Genomic DNA, 17526 nt, shown 5'->3' on the forward strand with positions numbered 1-17526 from the left:
CCTTGCTAAAAACTAGTAGCAGAAGTAGATGAAGCCTGTTTGTCATATGTAACAAAAATATTTCAAAGTCAATATAAATTTAACCATAACCCATCTAACAAAAAACACCAGAGATCACATTTTAATGTGTTTTTTCTCTCCCTTTCTCAGTAGCCAGAAAATGTTTAAATCTAGAAAGAAAAGGATCAGATCTTTTAAAGCCTCATATGTCCCTCTTCTCATATAAAAAAATCTTATCAGGAAATAAAAAAATTCAAAAATTATTTTTCTGTAGTTTTTCAAAATAAGTGTATATTTCATTTATAATCTACGGTTTCATTTTTAAAAACCCCTCACAAAAGTCTCTTAATATGTTGCAAAACTTTATAAACAAGGTTGTAACTTTCCAGAGGGTGTGTGCCAGGACCCTCATGAAGCCCCTACTGGAGTCTAACTTGGAAGCCAACTCAGGCACCCGCCCCCCCCCCCCCCCCCCCACACACTGCTATTCAATACTATTGAGGTCACAGGGTTTACTGAAATTTGTTAAAAACATGGAGAATAACCTCTGGGGAATAATTCTCTGGGGAAAGAGAGAGAGATGAGAAGATTACAGATACCACTGAAAGTATGTGTGTTCAAAAGTTAATTTGGTTATATTATCAAATTACAGTTCTTCAGGGAGCTTAAACTTGCTGTAAATTAGATTTGGGGAGGCACATCAAACTAAATAGTCTGCATAAGAGACTCGCTGACATAAAAGAAAAACACGGAAGACAAAGGGTTCTTAATTTGGTGAAGGATATATTCCAACTTGGGGGAAGGGTGAAGGCATTTCAGCTCTGAAGCTCGATCATGACATTTCCAGAGCCCTGCAGTCCCCAAGCGTGACAGGACAGATCGGAAGGGCCTGTTGGGCCTGGCTGGACTCTCCTGTCCCTCTGTCACACTGTGCGATATGCAGGCAACTGCAGTGTCAAGCTGGCAACACTCCTGAGGCTCTTGAGTGTTTATCAACTCAGTAGGTCAAAAGTCTGCAGACACTGGGTGGAGCAGCAGTAAGCCACAAAACTCACAGTTGTCCTCCTGGAAGGGGAAAGAGGGGGAGAAGGACACTGTTGAGTTCAAAAGGAAAGTCTCAGAATTTTTTCCATTAGAGACAGTCTTTTCCTTTGTTAAAATAAAGGATTAGGATGGTCAACAGAGTACACAACAGAAATATAAATTCCTTTTAAAACTGAGCACTGGAATCAGGTGAGGTATGTGTGTGCTTATTTTATTAGCAGTTTTCAGATGACGCAACATCTCTATGTTAGCAACAAAGGCAAAGTAAGCTTTTTCCATGTTACAGTCTGAATTTGGCTTACAAGAACCAGTGCAATGACAGAATTTGAAATACGTTATAAAAGTCATGTAACAGAAAAAGTCACCAATTTAGCTAGAACACATATATATCGAAGAGCTTAAAAAACATAATTTTAAGGAATTTATCCTACAAATGTATGCCCACAGATTGCTTATAGAGGTAATTTCAGAATATGAATCATGTAGTTTGAGGGTCTTCTCCCACACAACAGAGGAATCCCAGCTCAGACTCCTGCTTGGCATCTTTCTGCAGTGAGTCATGAGCCCTCTGATCCCAATCTGGGCAGCTCCAGTTGTTGGATGCCTTGTTTTCCCACCAGAAGTGCTATCCTCTGCTGAGGAGAGATTAATCTACTGTTGTTTCCACAGGACCCCCTGTGCTGACTGTTTTCTCTTTTCTCCACCCCTCAACTCAGTCTTTGCCTTTCTCTGTAATCCAAGAAGGTGACCTCTACAGACCCAACCTCCAAAGCTGCCTGATTGCTGGTTATAGGCTGAATTAGGACAAGGGAGGTATAGCAGGAGGGTAAAGGGCAGGAAGAGAGAAAAGTTGAATATTTTCTTTTTCTTCTTTTTTTTATAAAAAGTCTAGTTAATAGAGGTATAGTTACATACAAACATACAATAAAATTCACCCATTTTAAGTGTACAGTTGAATGAGTTTTGAAATATATGCAATTATTTAACTAACACCACCATCAAGATATGAAATACTTCTCATATCCCCAAATGTTCCTTGTGTCCACTTGCAGCCAACCCCCATCCCCTAAACCCCCTGACAAGTCTCTGGCAACCATTGATAATTTTGTTTCTCCATGGGCTTTATTTTTCCCTGGGCCACCACGATCCTCCGAAAAAGGCTTTGCCATTATTTCATCTTGGATGATCAAAGATCTCAAGGCAAGAGCTAGACCTACTTCTATGGGTTCTCTTGCCTTAGATTTTTGTACTAATCCAGGATTTCCTTACAAACTGGTTCCAGCTAGCTCCCCTGGATGGACCCTCCTGTATGGCTCTAGTTCTCTCTAGGCTCCAGTCACACTCAACTGGGCAGTTGACAACTCTGCCTTAGCCTTCACTTCCTGCTTGCACAGAGTCTCACTTCCTGCAAGCAGAGGTGAGAGCTCAGGGCCTTCTTGGGTCTTTTCTGAGCATGCTCACATCCTTTTGCATGCACATGACCTTACATACTCCTAGGAATATGTTAGTGCTTTTCAAAGCCCCCTTGGAAACCTTAGTCTATTGTTTGCCCCAACAGTTACCCACTGCCTCAGGCATCTGTGAAGTTAAGCAATTGCCTATAATTGTTTTGACAATTTTTGACAAATACCCTCAGAGAAGAGGCTTTTTGTGCTGGTGATCTCTGACTGAGGAAATAAAGACAGGCTTGCAAGTAGGGTTTTTCAGTGAAACACCCTTTGAAGATGCTCCAACTTCCTTCCACCCCTTTCCAGTTGCTGCCCGGCTGCTGGTTTTAACTGTGATGGCAGATTCTTGGTTTTCAAGGTTAAGACTAGAAGATGGGACTACATGTTAAAATATCACAAAGGTCTCTGTTCTTTCTGAGATTCAGTCACTTTTCTTGAATAAATGCACTCTGGATTGCTGTAAGCCTTTTGTTAATTTCCAGAGTTCTGAAAAATTCAATTCTGACAAGTTTTGCCAGTTTTTTCATTGCTTTTATGGAAATGTTGACTATTTCTATCCCACTCCATCTCTACATCTCTGACCAGAGCTTTTATTGGGCAGCCCCTCCTGTTGGCTCTAAGTCTCAACAGCCTCCAGATCTTCCTTTGTCCTTCATGCTAAAAGATTAAGAATAGTAAACCTTCCTACTGCTGTAAGTTCCCAGGTATTTTATCATCCTTGTGGGTGCTCTGAACCCTGCCTGAACTTCTGTAAATAGTCCTTCTCCATTAATTTCTCTTCAAAATCCCAGCTTCTGTGTGTTTTCCGGCTAGTACCCTGATTGATTTAGTAGGGAGTAGTCTAAGGAAACAGTCCATCAAAGTGGGATTCTGGGATTGGGTTGGTAAGTGCATGAATGACCTAATTACCAGGGAAAAGTGGGACATCACTGATTACTCGAAGTTGTGGTATCACGATTACTCAAATTATCACTAAGACTGCCAGTGGAGGGTAAGGCACTGGGAGATCAAGTGCTGTGGCACTTGATTGCTGTGGCATCATGGTGAATTCAAAGATTGTGGAGGGAGATGGCTTCTTTTGACTGCTTTAAGAGATTCCCCCAAATCCCAACCCCCTTCCAAAAAAGAAAAAAGGTAAGCTATTGCCTTCTTGAACTCTCAACTCAAGGCATAGGTAGAGAATCAGAAAGTTTCTATGGTGGCCTTAAAGGAATTCTTATTTTATGAAGCTGTGGGAGGGACATGCCTGAGGCCTGAATGTACAGGCTGCAGAATCACATGCCAGGTAAAAGTATACTTATGCTAAGTCTCTTACGCTAAGGTAAAGGTTCTTGTGGGAAGGGGTGAGGACTTAAGAATTGAGATGGAAACCTTTGTGTAGACACAAAGCTAAGGACCTTAAACCTCTAATATCTCTAAACGTTTCTTCACATCAGAAACAGCCCTTCTTACTATCTAAGAAAACAATCATTCACTTGAATAAATAGATTTCACTGACTTCATCTGGTGTGGTTACCTAAAAAGGAAATTCCTATCTTCTTCAGGCAGGAACAATACTCACTGACTCTAGGGTCACAGAGAGAGCAAAATCCCAGCATGATTCAGAGTTAATTGCAAGGGCTGCTCCTGGGAGAGATTATGTACATGAAGGAGTTGTAGAATCTTGTCAAATTTTATTTGCAGAAATCTGGAGAGTAAGCATGGAAATGGAGTCTAAGTATAATACATTAGCCAGTGAGAATAAGTCTAAGGTTGGATCAGGCCAAGAAGGGTGTTTCACGAGGCCTCAGCATTTAATGTGTTAGTATGAGTACCTATATTGGTTAATAGAAGTCTTGCTTCAGTAGAGGCCTACAGTCAATGAGACAGAGATGCTAGAACTTCCACTGCACAGTCTAGAGGGAGGAGATCAAAGGCTTAGAGAAATGGGAATGTTGAAGTGGATCCAGTGTGGCCTAACCTGCTCAGCCACCACCTGGAAACCTCTGGGAGGGTCAGGAAGACAGTCCCTTCACTAAGACATTAATATATGTATTGGTGAGGGGAAATCAAACTGGAAGTAGCAAGCACACCTGATACTTAATATGACACATGACTACTAGAGGTGAGAGAGAAAGCCTGCAAAAGCTCAGGTGTCTGCTACATTGGTAAAGTTTCAAACAGAAAAGAAGAGTTACATCCAGAACTGCCCACTTGAAGAAACAGATACACACTTGTGCGTCCCTTTAGATTTTGGAGGCAAAACACATTTTGGGATCCCCAATCTTCCAAGGTCCTTTCTCCTACAACTAAAACACCCTGGTCATAATACAACAAACAAGCACTGGAAGACTCTGAAAGACATAATGAAGATAGACAGACTATGACCCTGGGACTTGAGAAGCAACACAGCAATGGTAAACTCCCAAGGCTTCCTTATTGCCTTCCATATACTTCAGATAGGATGCTGTAGGAGCTTCCAACCCAGAACCACCAACAGGCAGAGTCAAAAAACCAAAAGAAAACAAAACACAACAAAAAAAACAACCCCCCAAAAAAACTCCAAGAAAAGCCTGTTATCCCTATCCAAAGGATTAGGAGAGAGAAATCCATCAATTTCTATATAAAGTAAATAACTAGTTGCTTAGGGCTAGGTATGGGGAAAGAGAAAGGTGATGGATAAAGGGTACAAGGTTTCTCTTAGGGTGAGAAAAACATTCTAAAATTGTCTGTGGTATTAGGTGCATGTTATCTGTGACTACAGTAAAAACTGCTGATTTGTATACTTTAAATGGGTGAATTGTATGATATGTAAATTATCTCAATAAAGCTGTTAAAAAATAATAGCACTAAAAGGAGAAATAGACAAACTCACAATTAGAGGGGGAACTTCAACTTCTTTACTCTTAGCAGCTGATAGAACTACCAGACAGAAAATCAGCACAGGTGTAGAAGAACTGAACAACTCAATGAACCAAAGAATCTAACTGACATATACAAAACACTCCACCCAACAGCAACAAAGTACACTTTGTTTTTTTTCTAAAAGCCCATGGAATATTCACCAGGACAGACTATATTCTGTGCCAAAGAACAAGCCTCACAAATTTGAAAGAATTGAAATTATATACAGAGAACACATCTGGTTTCATCTCTGACATAAAGAGCCTAGAAGTCCTCACTCCTGTTCTTACAACAAGAACAAGCTGAACAAATTGAAAATCAACAACTTTTCTCCACTCACCAGAGAATTGAGGCCATAGGGCAAACTGCAACTTCAAAATCTGGTGAGACAGGTAACTCCAAAGTCACAGCTGAGACTTGCTTACCTGGACAGAAGATGCTAGAATTGCTGGAGGCTGAGTGTGGACAAGCCTGAGAGTGAGATACTCCTGAGGCTGAAATGTCAGGGTGACACACACATTCTTAGGTTTTACCTATAAACCCTACAGGATATCACGGTGAAAATCTGTAAAAGATCCCCTTGCTGCTCATTCAGGAAGAGAAAAAGAGTAGTCATTATGTAACATGTCCTGAGCATCCTCCATAACAAAGGACTGTTCTCCAGAGAAAGAGTTTACCAGAGCCTTATCCCAGGTGCAGAAGGGCACTCTTCCCACCCCAGCCCCCTTTAGCCTGCCCATCCCACCTAAGAGGGGAAAGCAAACTATGCAAGATGAGAAAAATTTATGAAGGTCACAGCCTAGAAATACAGGCCCACTAAAATAATGATATAATCATAAAATTTAGAACATTTCCCTCCCTCATTTACCACCAGAGTAAACGGCCTCCAGAATAAGGACAGTGGATTATAGATAAAATTGATACACAGAAATCTCTTGCATTCCTATACACTAACAATGAAAGATCAGAAAGAGAAATTAAGGAAGGAATCCCATTTACCACTGCATCAAAAAGAATGAAATACCTAGGAATAAACCTACCTGAGGAGGCAAAAGACCTATACTCTGAAAACTGTAAGGCACTGATGAAAGAAACTGAAGATGACACAGATGGAAAGATATGCCATGTTCTTGGATTGGAAGAATCAATATTGTCAAAATGACAATTCTATCCAAGGCAGTTTACAGATGCAGTGAAATCCCTATCAAATTACCAATGGCATTTTTTTACAGAACTAGAACAAAATTTTTTTAAATTTGTATAGAAACACAAAAGACCCCGAATAGCCAAAGGAATCCTGAGAAAGAAAAATGGAGCTTGAGGAATCAGGCTCTCTGACTTCAGGTTATAATACAAAGCTATAGTCATCAAAACAGTATGGTACTGGCACAAAAACAGAAATATAGATCAACAGGATAGAAAACCCAGAAATAAACTCATGCACTTATAGTCAATTAATCTATGACAAAGGAGGCAAGAATATACAATGGAGAAAAGACAGTCTCTTCAACAACTGGTGCTGGGAAAACTAAACAGCTACATGTAAAAAAAAAAAAAGAAAAGAGATAAATTAGAACATTCTCTAACACCCTACACAAAAATAAACTCAAAATGGATTAAAGACCTAAATGTAAGGCCAGATACTATAAAACTCTTAGAAGAAAACATAGGCAGAACACTCTTGACATAAATCGCATCAGTATTTTTTGCATCCACCTCCTAAGAGTAATGAAAATAAAAATAAACAAATGGGACCTAATTAAACTTAAAAGCTTTTGCACAGCAAAGGAAACCATAAACAAAATGAAAATACTACCCATAGAATGGGAGAAAATATCTGCAAACAAAGCAACTGACAAGGGATTAATTTCCAAAATATACAAAGAGTTCGTGCAGCTCTATATCAAAAAACAAATAACCCAATCAAAAATAGGCAGAAGATCTAAATAAACATTTCTCCAAAGAAGACAAACAGATGGCCAAAAAGCACATGAAAAGATGCTCAACATCACTAATTATTGGAGAAATGAAAATCAAAACTACAATGAGGTACCACCTCACACCAGTCAGAAGAGCCATCATCAAAATGTCTACACACAATAAATGCTGGAGAGGGTGTGGAGAAAATGGAATCTTCCTACACTGTTGGTGGGAATGTAAATTGGTGCAACCACTATGGAGAACAGCATGGAGGTTCCTTAAAAAACTAAAAATAGAACTACCATATGATCTAGTAATCCCACTCCTGGGCATATATCTGGAGAAAACCATAGTTTGAAAAGATACATGCCCCCCAGTATTCATTGCAGCACTGTTTACAATAGCCAAGATATGGAAGCAACCTAAATGTCCATCAACAGAGGAATGGATAAAGAAGATGTACTACATATATACAATGGAATATTACTCAGCCATAAAAAGAATGAAATAATGACATTTGAAGCAATATGGATGGACTTAGAGGTTATCATACTAAGTGAAGTAAGTCAGACAGAGAAAGACAAATATCATATGACATCACTTATATGTGGAATCTAAAAGAAATGATACAAATGAACTTGTTCACAAAACAGACTCACAGACATTGAAAACAAACTTATGGTTACCAAAGGGGAAACGTGGTGGGGAGGGATAAATTAGGAATAACAAATACACACTACTGTATATAAAATAGATAATCAACAAGGACCTACTATATAGCACAAGAAACTCTACTCAATATTCTGTAATAACCTATATGGGAAAGGAATCTGAAAAATAATGGAAATATGTATATGTATAAATGAATCATTCTGCTGTACACCTGAAATTAAAACAACATTGTAAATCAACCATACTCTAAAATACAATTTTAAAATAAATAAATTAATAAAAATAAAAAAGCAAAATGAATAAAATCCCAGCAGTATTAAACCTTGGGTTCATCTTACTGGGCCCACCCATGGGCCTGCAGGGGATGCAGTGGGCAGTCCTGAGGGTGCTGGGGGAAGGGGGCTCACCATGCTCCTAAAGCTCATTTACCAACAGTGCAGCCTGGGCTTGACAGGATATTGAGGTGAGGATCTAGTTTTTAAAGTATATAGGAGTATGGAAGAAAAGTCATGAGAAAATAGGAGAGAATGAAGAATGTTATGAGAGAAATGCATTCCCATTAAAATTTTGCATTTAAAAACAAAAACAAAAACAGCTGCAAGATGCAGGATCTCTGAGGAGTATACAGGGAAGCCCAAAGTTAAGCAAGGAGAATCATAAAAGGACACTAAAGGAATATGAATTTCAATCTGAAGCCTCTAGTACCTACTACAGCAAACATAAAACAGAGCTCAGCTCCTAGCCAGATTAAAATAAAATCTCACACTAAATGCCTATTTAGCTCAGTTCTTATTACCCAATATGTCTGTCTTTCAACAAAAAATTACAAGAGATGTCAAAAGGCAAGAAAAAGCACATGCTGAAGAGACAAAGAAAACCTCAGAACCAGACTCAGATATGACAGAGATGTTAGAGTTATCATAGGGAATTAAAAAAAAATAGAATAGAAAATCCATGATCTGTGGGACAATTTCTAAAGGTGCAAGATATGCATAATTAGAATACTAGAAAGAAAAGGAGATAAAAGAGAAGAAGAGAAGAATTTGAAGTAATAATGGTTAAGGACTTTACAAAATTAATGACAGATCCAGAAACTTAACAACACTAAGCAGGATAAAAATCAAAAACAAAAACACTACACATGAGAAATATTATATTCTATCACTTATATGTGGAATCTAAAATATGACACAAATGAACATATCTATGAAACAGAACAGACTCACAGACATAGAGAACAGATATGTGGCTGCCAAAGGGGAAGAGAGTGGAAGAGGGATGGATTGGGAGTTTGGAGTTAGCAGATGCAAATTGGTAAATATAGAATGGACAAACAACAAGGTCCTACTGCATAGCACAGGGAACTATATTCATAATCCTGTGAAAACCATAATGGAAAAGAATATAGAAAAGAATACACACACACACACACATATAAAAACTGAAAATCACTTTCTGTATAGCAACATTGTAAGTCACCTATACTTCAATGAAAAAAAAAAAAAAGAAATATCAAACTGGAGAAAACCAAAGAAAAAGGAAATCTTAGAAAAAAGCCAGAGGAGAAAAAACCGTTACCTATAGAGGAACAAGTATAAGACACAGTAGACTTCTTATTAGAACCATGCAAGCAAGAACAGAGTGGAGTGAAATATTTAGTGTGCTCAAAGAAAAAAAAATCACTAACCTAGAATTTTATATCCAGTGAAATTATCCTACAAAAGTAAAGGAGTATAAAGAATTTTTCAAACAAACTGAGAACTGAGGGAATTCATTGCCAGCGAACTTGTCCTGCAAGAAAGGTTGAAAGGAGTTCTTCAGGGAGAGGAAAAGGGTATAGGTAAAAAATTCAGATCTAGGGCTTCCCTGGTGGCGCAGTGGTTGAGAGTCCACTGCCGATGCAGGGGACATGGGTTCGTGTCCCGGTCCTGGAAGATCCCACATGCTGCGGAGCAGCTGGGCCCGTGAGCCATGGCCACTGAGCCTGCGCGCCTGGAGCCTGTGCTCTGCAATGGGAGAGGTCACAACAGTGAGAGGCCTGCGTACCGCAAAAAAAAAAAAAAAAAAAATTCAGATCTAAATAAAACTAGGGATGACATGATACTATATATAGAAAATTCTAAAATCTCCACACACACACAAAATTAGAATAAATGAATTCAGTAAAGTTGCAGGATACAAGATTAATATACAGAAATATGTTGCTTATCAATACTAATAATGGACTATCAGAAAGAGAATTCAAGAAAACAATCTCTTCTACAATTGCATCAAAAAGAATAAAATGCCTAGAAATAAATTTAACCAAGAGGGTGAAAGACTTATACTCTACAGGACATTGATGAAGGAAATTGAAGATGATACATACAAAAGATATCCTCTTTTCATGGATTGGAAGAATTAATACTGTTAAAACGTCAATAATACCCAAGGCAATCTACAGATTTAATGTTATCCTTATCAAAATACCCAGAACATTTTTCACAGAACTAGAACAAATAATTCTAAAATTTATATTTTTAATCTATTTTTTTCATTTAATACTTTTCAACTTGAATTTTAGTTTGTCAATAATAATACTGCCATTCCCACCTTGTTTGTTTGTCTTGTTTTGGTGTAATTTAGCTTTTTGTCTTCAAAAGTTTAAGTAATTTTGTCTTAAGGTATTCTTTCCTCTCTTGCTTTCACCTTCTCTCTCTCTCCCTCTCTCCCTCCCTCTCTCTCTCTGCCTTAACACAACTTAAGACATAAGAATCTCTTTTGAGGAATTGAATCCATTCACATTTATACAGTAGGTCCTTACTAGTTATCTGTTTTATATATAGTAGGGTGTATATGTCAATTCCAATCTCCCAATTTATCCCTCCCCCCTTACCCTTTGGTAACCATAAGTTTGTTTTCTACATCTGTGACTCTACTTCTGTTTTGTAAATAAGTTCACTTGTGCCCTTTTTTTAGATTCCACATATAAGTGAAATATGATATTTGTCTTTCTCTGTCTGACTTACTTCACTCAGTATGACCACAAAAGACCCTGAACTGCCAAAACAATCTTGAGAAAAAAGAACAAAGCTGGATGCTTCCTGACTTCAAACTATACTACAAAGCTACAGTCATCAAAACAGTATGGTATTGGCACGAAAACAGACACATAGATCAATGGAACAGAATAGAAAGCCCAGATATAAATCCATGCACTTATGGTCAATTAATCTATGACAAAGGAGGCAAGAGTATACAATGGAGAAAAGACAGTCTCTTCAGTAAGTGGTGCTGGAAAAACTGACAGCTACATGTAAAGGAATGAGATTAGAACATTTCCTCACCCCTCAAAATGGATTAAAGATCTAAATTTAAGACTGGAAACCATAAAACTCCTAGAAGAAAACAGGCAGAACACTTTTGACATAAATTGTAGCAACATTTTTTTTGGATCTGTCTCTTAAGGCAAAGGAAACAAAAGCAAAAATAAACATATGGGACCTACTTAAACTTAAAAGCTTTTGCACAGCAAATGAAACTATCAACATAATGAAAAGACAACCTACTGAATTGGAGAAAATATTTGCTAATGACATGACCAATAAGGGGTTAATACCCAAAATATATAAACAGCTCACACAACTCAGTATCAAAAACAAACAAACAACAAAAACAAAAACCAAACAACCTGATTAAACAATGGGCAGAAAACATGAATGGGCAGTTTTCAAAAGAAGATATACAGATGATTAATAGGCACATGAAAAGATGTTCAACATTGCTAATCATCAGAGAAATGCAAATCAAAACCAAAATGAGATAGCACCTCACACCTGTCAGAACAGCTATCATCGAAACGTCTACAAATAACAAATGTTGGCAAGGATGTGGAGAAAAGGGAACCCTAGCACACTTCTTGTGGGAATGTAAATTGGTGCAGCCACTATGGAAAACAGTATGGAGGTAACTGAAAAAACTGAAAATAGATCTACCATATGATCCAGCAATTCCACTCCTGGGTATACAACCAAAGAAAACAAGAAAAGATACATACACCCCAATGTTCATAGCAGCATTATTTACAATAGCTAAGATACAGAATGGAATATAATTCAGCCATAAAAAATAATGAAATTCTGCCATTTGCAGCAACATGGATGGACCTGGAGAGTATTATGTTAAGTGAAATTAGACAGAGAAAGACAAATACTGCGTGTTATCGCATATATGTGGAATCTAAAGAATAAAACAAAGAATATATATAACAAAACAGAAACAGATCATAACTATAGAGATCAAACTAGTTATTACCACTGAGAGGGAAAGGGGAAGGGGTAAGATAGACATAGGGGATTAAGAGGCATAAACTACTATGTATAAAATAAATAAGCTATAAGGATATATTGTACAGTACAGGGAATATAGCCAGTATTTATAATAACTTTATTTTTTATTTATTTATTTTTTTCTTGCGTTATGCGGGCCTCTCACTGTTGTGGCCTCTCCCATTTGCGGAGCACAGGCTCCGGACGCGCAGGCTCAGTGGCCATGGCTCACGGGCCCAGCCGCTCCGCGGCATGTGGGATCTTCCCGAAACGGGGCACGAACCCGCGTCTTCTGCATCGGCAGGCGGACTCTCAAGCACTGCGCCACCAGGGAAGCCCTATAATAACTTTAAATGGAGTATAATCTATAAAAATATTGAATCACTGTGTTGTACACCTGAAATTAATGTAATATTGTAAATCAACTATACGTCAATAAAAATTTTAAAAATAAAAACATTCTTCCAAATAAAATGAATAAATAAATAGGAAGGTTGTTGGAGAAGGAATAAAGTTAAATAAAATCTTTTATTTTTATAATTTTCAATTGATCTAAAAATTAACTTGATTCACATAATAAGGGTAACAATGTAGCATGATTACAACAGATGAATAGTGAAATGAATGACAGCAAAGGTATAAAAGGAGTATAGGTATAAAAGCTATCAAAGGTATAAAAACTTCAACAATGAAAATAAAAATACAACATATCAAAAATTTTGAGACATAGTAAAGCAGTGCTGACAGAGAAATTAATAGCTTTAAATGCTTAAGTTAGAAAGTAGGAAAGGTCTTAAATCAATACTCTAAGTTTCTACCCTAACCCTCCCTCCAAAAAAAAAAAGAGCAAAATAAATCCAAAGCTAGTAGGAGGAAGAGGAGAAACCAATGAAATTAAAACCTTCACTAGGATTAACAAGATCAATAAAATTGATAAATCTCTAGCAAGACTGACAAAGATTAAAAAAAGGAAAACACAAATTAATATAAGAAATGAAACAGGTGATATTAATACATATTCTGCAGTCATTAAAAAGATATAAGGGAATACCTTAAACAACTGCACACTAATAAATTTTCCAACTGAGAACAGATGAATCCCTTGAAAACCATAAACTACCAAAACTCAACCAAGATAAAATAGCCCACCTGAATAGTCCTATAACTATTAAAGAAATTGAGTCTGTAATTAAAAAAGAGGAATTTCCAGGCCCACCCAGATTGTTTCACTGGATAATTCTATCAAACACTTAAAGAAGTACTAAGAGGAATTTTTACACTGTCTCTTTCAGAAAAATAGGAGAGGAGGAACACTTCCTAGCTCATTTTATGTGGCCAGTATTACTCTGACTCTAAAACCAGACAATGAGTACAAAACCAGAAAACTACAGACCAATATCTCTCATGAACAGAGATATAAAAATCCTCAAGAAAGTATTAACAAATTAAATACAGAAATGTATTATAAAAAGAACTATACACCCCAATCAAGTGGGAGTTATTCTGGGTATGTAAAGCTGGTTCAATATTTGAAAATCAATGTCATCCAATACATCAACAGGTTAACAAAGAAAAATTAGTATGATATCAATGAACTCAAAAAGTATTTAACCAAATACAACATCCATTCATGATTAAAAAAAAAAAAAACTCTCAGCAAACCAGGAATAAAGGGGATCTTTCTCAATTTGATAAATATTTGATAAAACCTACTGCTTTACATCATACAAAATGTCCATACAAAATGGACAGTGATGTCCATTTTCACCACCTTAGTCAATAAAGCAAGAAAAAGAAATAAAAGGCATACAGACTGGAAAGGAAGAAATAAAAACTATTCCTACTTTCAGATGACATGTCTACATGGAAAATGCCAAGGAATCTATAAAAAATACTCTTAGACTCTTAAGCAAATTCAGCAAGGTTGCAAGCACATCAGATCAAAATATAAAAATTAATCATATTTCCATATACTAACAATAAACATATGGAAATTGAATTTTTAAAATATAATATCATTTATAATCACACAAAGAAAGTGAAATACTTGGGTATAAACTTAAAACATTTAAGGATGCTTAAAATTGTTAAATGCTGATGAAAGAAATAAAAGAATACCTAAATAAATGGAGAGACATACTGTGTTCATGCACTGGAAGACTCAGAAATAGTAAAGATGTCAATTCTCTCCAAACTGATCTATAGATTAAATGCAATTCTTATCAAAATCCAGCACAAAATCCAGCTTATCTTTGTTCTTTGGAAACAAAGATAAGCTTATTCTAAAACTTCTACAGAAAAGCAACGACCTTAGAATAGTTAAGACAATCTTGAAAGAGAAGATTAAAGTGAAAGTATCACTTCACCTGATATTAAGGCCTTCTATATAACTACAGTAATCAAGACAGTTTGGTACTGACTGAGAGAAAGACACAGATCAATGAAATTGAAGAGAACATAAGAGAATATCTTCATGACCTTGGCAGTAGGTAAAGATTTCTTAGGACACAAAAAGCACTAGCTATAAAATTAAAATGGATAAATTTGACTTGATCAAAATTAAAACTTTCTACTTTGCAAATTATACTCATAAGAAAATGAAAAGGCAGGCATCAATTTTGAGATTTTCTTAACTCAGGAAGTTATGTGAATTTTAAGTTATTAGATACTTTGTATTACCTTACTTTTAAAAAAAAAACTAAAGTTGGTTAGAACCCTAGTTCAGATAATTTGCTACACCAGAATATATATAGTTGTATAAATAACAACTGAAATGAAACTCAGGCACAAAATGATCTTAAAAGGCAAGTGCATTTTTGAGGATCAGCTATCTAAACTTATTTCTTCCTGTTTTTTTAAGATAATTATGTTAACTGAAAAATCATTCATAGAAGTGATGCACTTCATACCACAACCATTTAATTAAAAATTAAGGTTCTAAGCAAAAAAATCCAATTCCATAAAGATATGGGATTGTTATTCACTGATGCATACTGCTCACTGGATCATCATTAACTCCTTATGATGCTCAAGTGGGTAGGGTGGGTAACATGGAGGTGTCATATTTGTGCTACAAAGAAATCCCAAGCCTGTGTATTTATTTATTTAAAAAAAAACTTTTTATTTTATATTGGAGTATAGTTGATTAACAATGTTGTGTTACTTTCAGGTGTACAGCAGTATTCAGTTATACATATATGTGTATCTATTCTTTCTCAAATTCCTTCCTGTATCTATTCTTTTTCAAATTCTTTTCCCATTTAGGTTGTTACATAATGTTGAGCAGAGTTCCCTGTGCTTTACAGTAGGTCCCTGTTGGTTATCCATTTTAAATATAGCAGTGTGTACATGTCAATCCCAAACTCCCTAACTATCCCCTCCCCAGTGGTAACCATAAGTTCCTTCTCTAAGTCTGTGAGTCTGTTTGTGTTTCGTATATAAGTTCATTTGTATCATTCCTTTTCAGATTCTACACGTAAGCGATATAATACAATATTTCTCTTTCTCTGTCTGACTTACTTCACTCAGTATGACAATCTCTAGGTCCATCCCTGTTGCTGCAAATGGCATTATTTCATTCTTTTCAATGGCTGAGTAATATGTGTACTTATTTACTTTTGGGAAACTCATCTAAGAGCATACTGTATCTGCTTGCTTCATTAATGATCTAAGTTGTTACAAGTACGTCAACAAGTCTACTGCCTTAACAATGCATTTGTGTTGGTTAGGTCCTTTAAAAAAATTACAGAACTGTGGAACCAGAGACATGATAGTTTCAGGGGAGAAACTTTTAGCTAGGCAATAAACTCTAGAATTAGGAAAAAGATGCTGATAAATTCTACAAAGAACATCAGACATGACATTTGTTGCTTTAGAATCTCTGAGCATACTTATAGGCAAGGCAGAAGAAAGAGCATTTCAGCTTAGTTTTAAAATAAATACCACTGGGCTTCCCTGGTGGCGCAGTGGTTGAGAGTGCGCCTGCCGATGCAGGGGACGCGGGTTCGTGCCCCGGTCCGGGAAGATCCCACATGCCGCGGAGCGGCTGGGCCCGTGAGCCATGGCCGCTGAGCCTGTGTGTCCGGAGCCTGTGCTCCGAACGGGAGAGGCCACAACAGTGAGAGGCCCACGAAAAAAAAAAAAAAAAAAAAAAAAAAAAATAAAATAAATACCACTATTTTTAAGAAAAAAATCACAATGTTGTTGCATATATTGGAGCCCACAAAAATCATAAGAAATGTGGTGTTTTCTTTATAAACCTATTTTCTGATTAGAAACAGAAAGCATATCCTTGACTCATACAGAAATTCAAGCCAGAAGAAAAATAATATTAGAAAGAATCGATCAGATGAAATCCCAAGCCTGTGAACATATTACCATGTAAGAGAATTATGTGAGAAACATCTAATAACATACGGTATTTCTTGTTACATTTATGGTTAATGACTGTCTCTCATGGGAAGATTCTGTGTGCAGAACCAAAGACTTAAATATACACATGCTTCTCTACTAGATCTTCCCATGCCCTAGAATTTTAGGGGTGAGATACGTATGGGAAAAGAAGTATCAGGTGGTTTGGTCATAACTGAACCCCTAATACCTAGTAGAGAGTTTGGCACCCAGCAGATGGTCAGTACATGATTGTTTAGTGATACAATGAGAAAGAAAAAGTTAAGAACAATTTACTTAAATTTGTTGAGGAATATTTTACCCATTCAAAATTTCGTAAGTTACCTTAAGTTGGTGCCAACAAATAGGCTTCTGCTGAAAGAAAAAAAAAAACAAACCCAAACATAAGTAAGCAATTAATGTCAGTATTACTGATGTCAACTGGTTTCACAGAAGAAAGTAATACCGACACAACTAGGGCACCTACCAGGCACCGGTGGGGGACCATGGACACCTAAGGAGACGGGAGGAACCCTCAGTGACTGGCTTGCGGGATCTTGATTCCCAAGCTGGAGGTCAGGCCTGAGCTCCTGTGGTGAGAGCTCCAAGTCCCAACTTCTGTACTAACAGAGAACCTTAGATCCCAGGGAATATCAATCAGAGTGAGGCCTCCCAGAGATCCTCATCTCAGCACCAAGACCTAGCTCTATCCAACTGCCTGCAAACGCCAGTGCTGGATGTATCAGGCCAAACAACCAGTAAGACAGGAATACAGCACCACCCATGCAAAAAAAAAAAAAAAAAAATGAAATGACAAAAAAAATTTGTTACAGATGAAAAAGCAAGGTAAAAACCTACAAGAC

The 17526-nt window shown here is 36.9% G+C and overlaps 1 protein-coding gene across 1 annotated transcript in view; it reads right to left on the reverse strand.

The window, feature by feature from the left end:
- Positions 1 to 766: 766 nt before the first annotated feature.
- The window catches only part of LOC103084427 (leucine-rich repeat-containing protein 28-like), a 61345-nt gene continuing 44585 nt past the window's right edge, over positions 767 to 17526 (reverse strand). The window contains 1 exon segment of the mRNA XM_082931122.1: positions 767 to 1065. Coding sequence (XP_082787248.1) covers positions 993 to 1065 — 73 coding nt within the window. The 3' untranslated portion in view covers positions 767 to 992.

This window comes from Lipotes vexillifer, unplaced genomic scaffold, assembly GCF_000442215.2.
Source record: "Lipotes vexillifer unplaced genomic scaffold, Lipotes_vexillifer_v1.1 scaffold626, whole genome shotgun sequence".
NCBI lineage: Eukaryota > Metazoa > Chordata > Mammalia > Artiodactyla > Lipotidae > Lipotes > Lipotes vexillifer.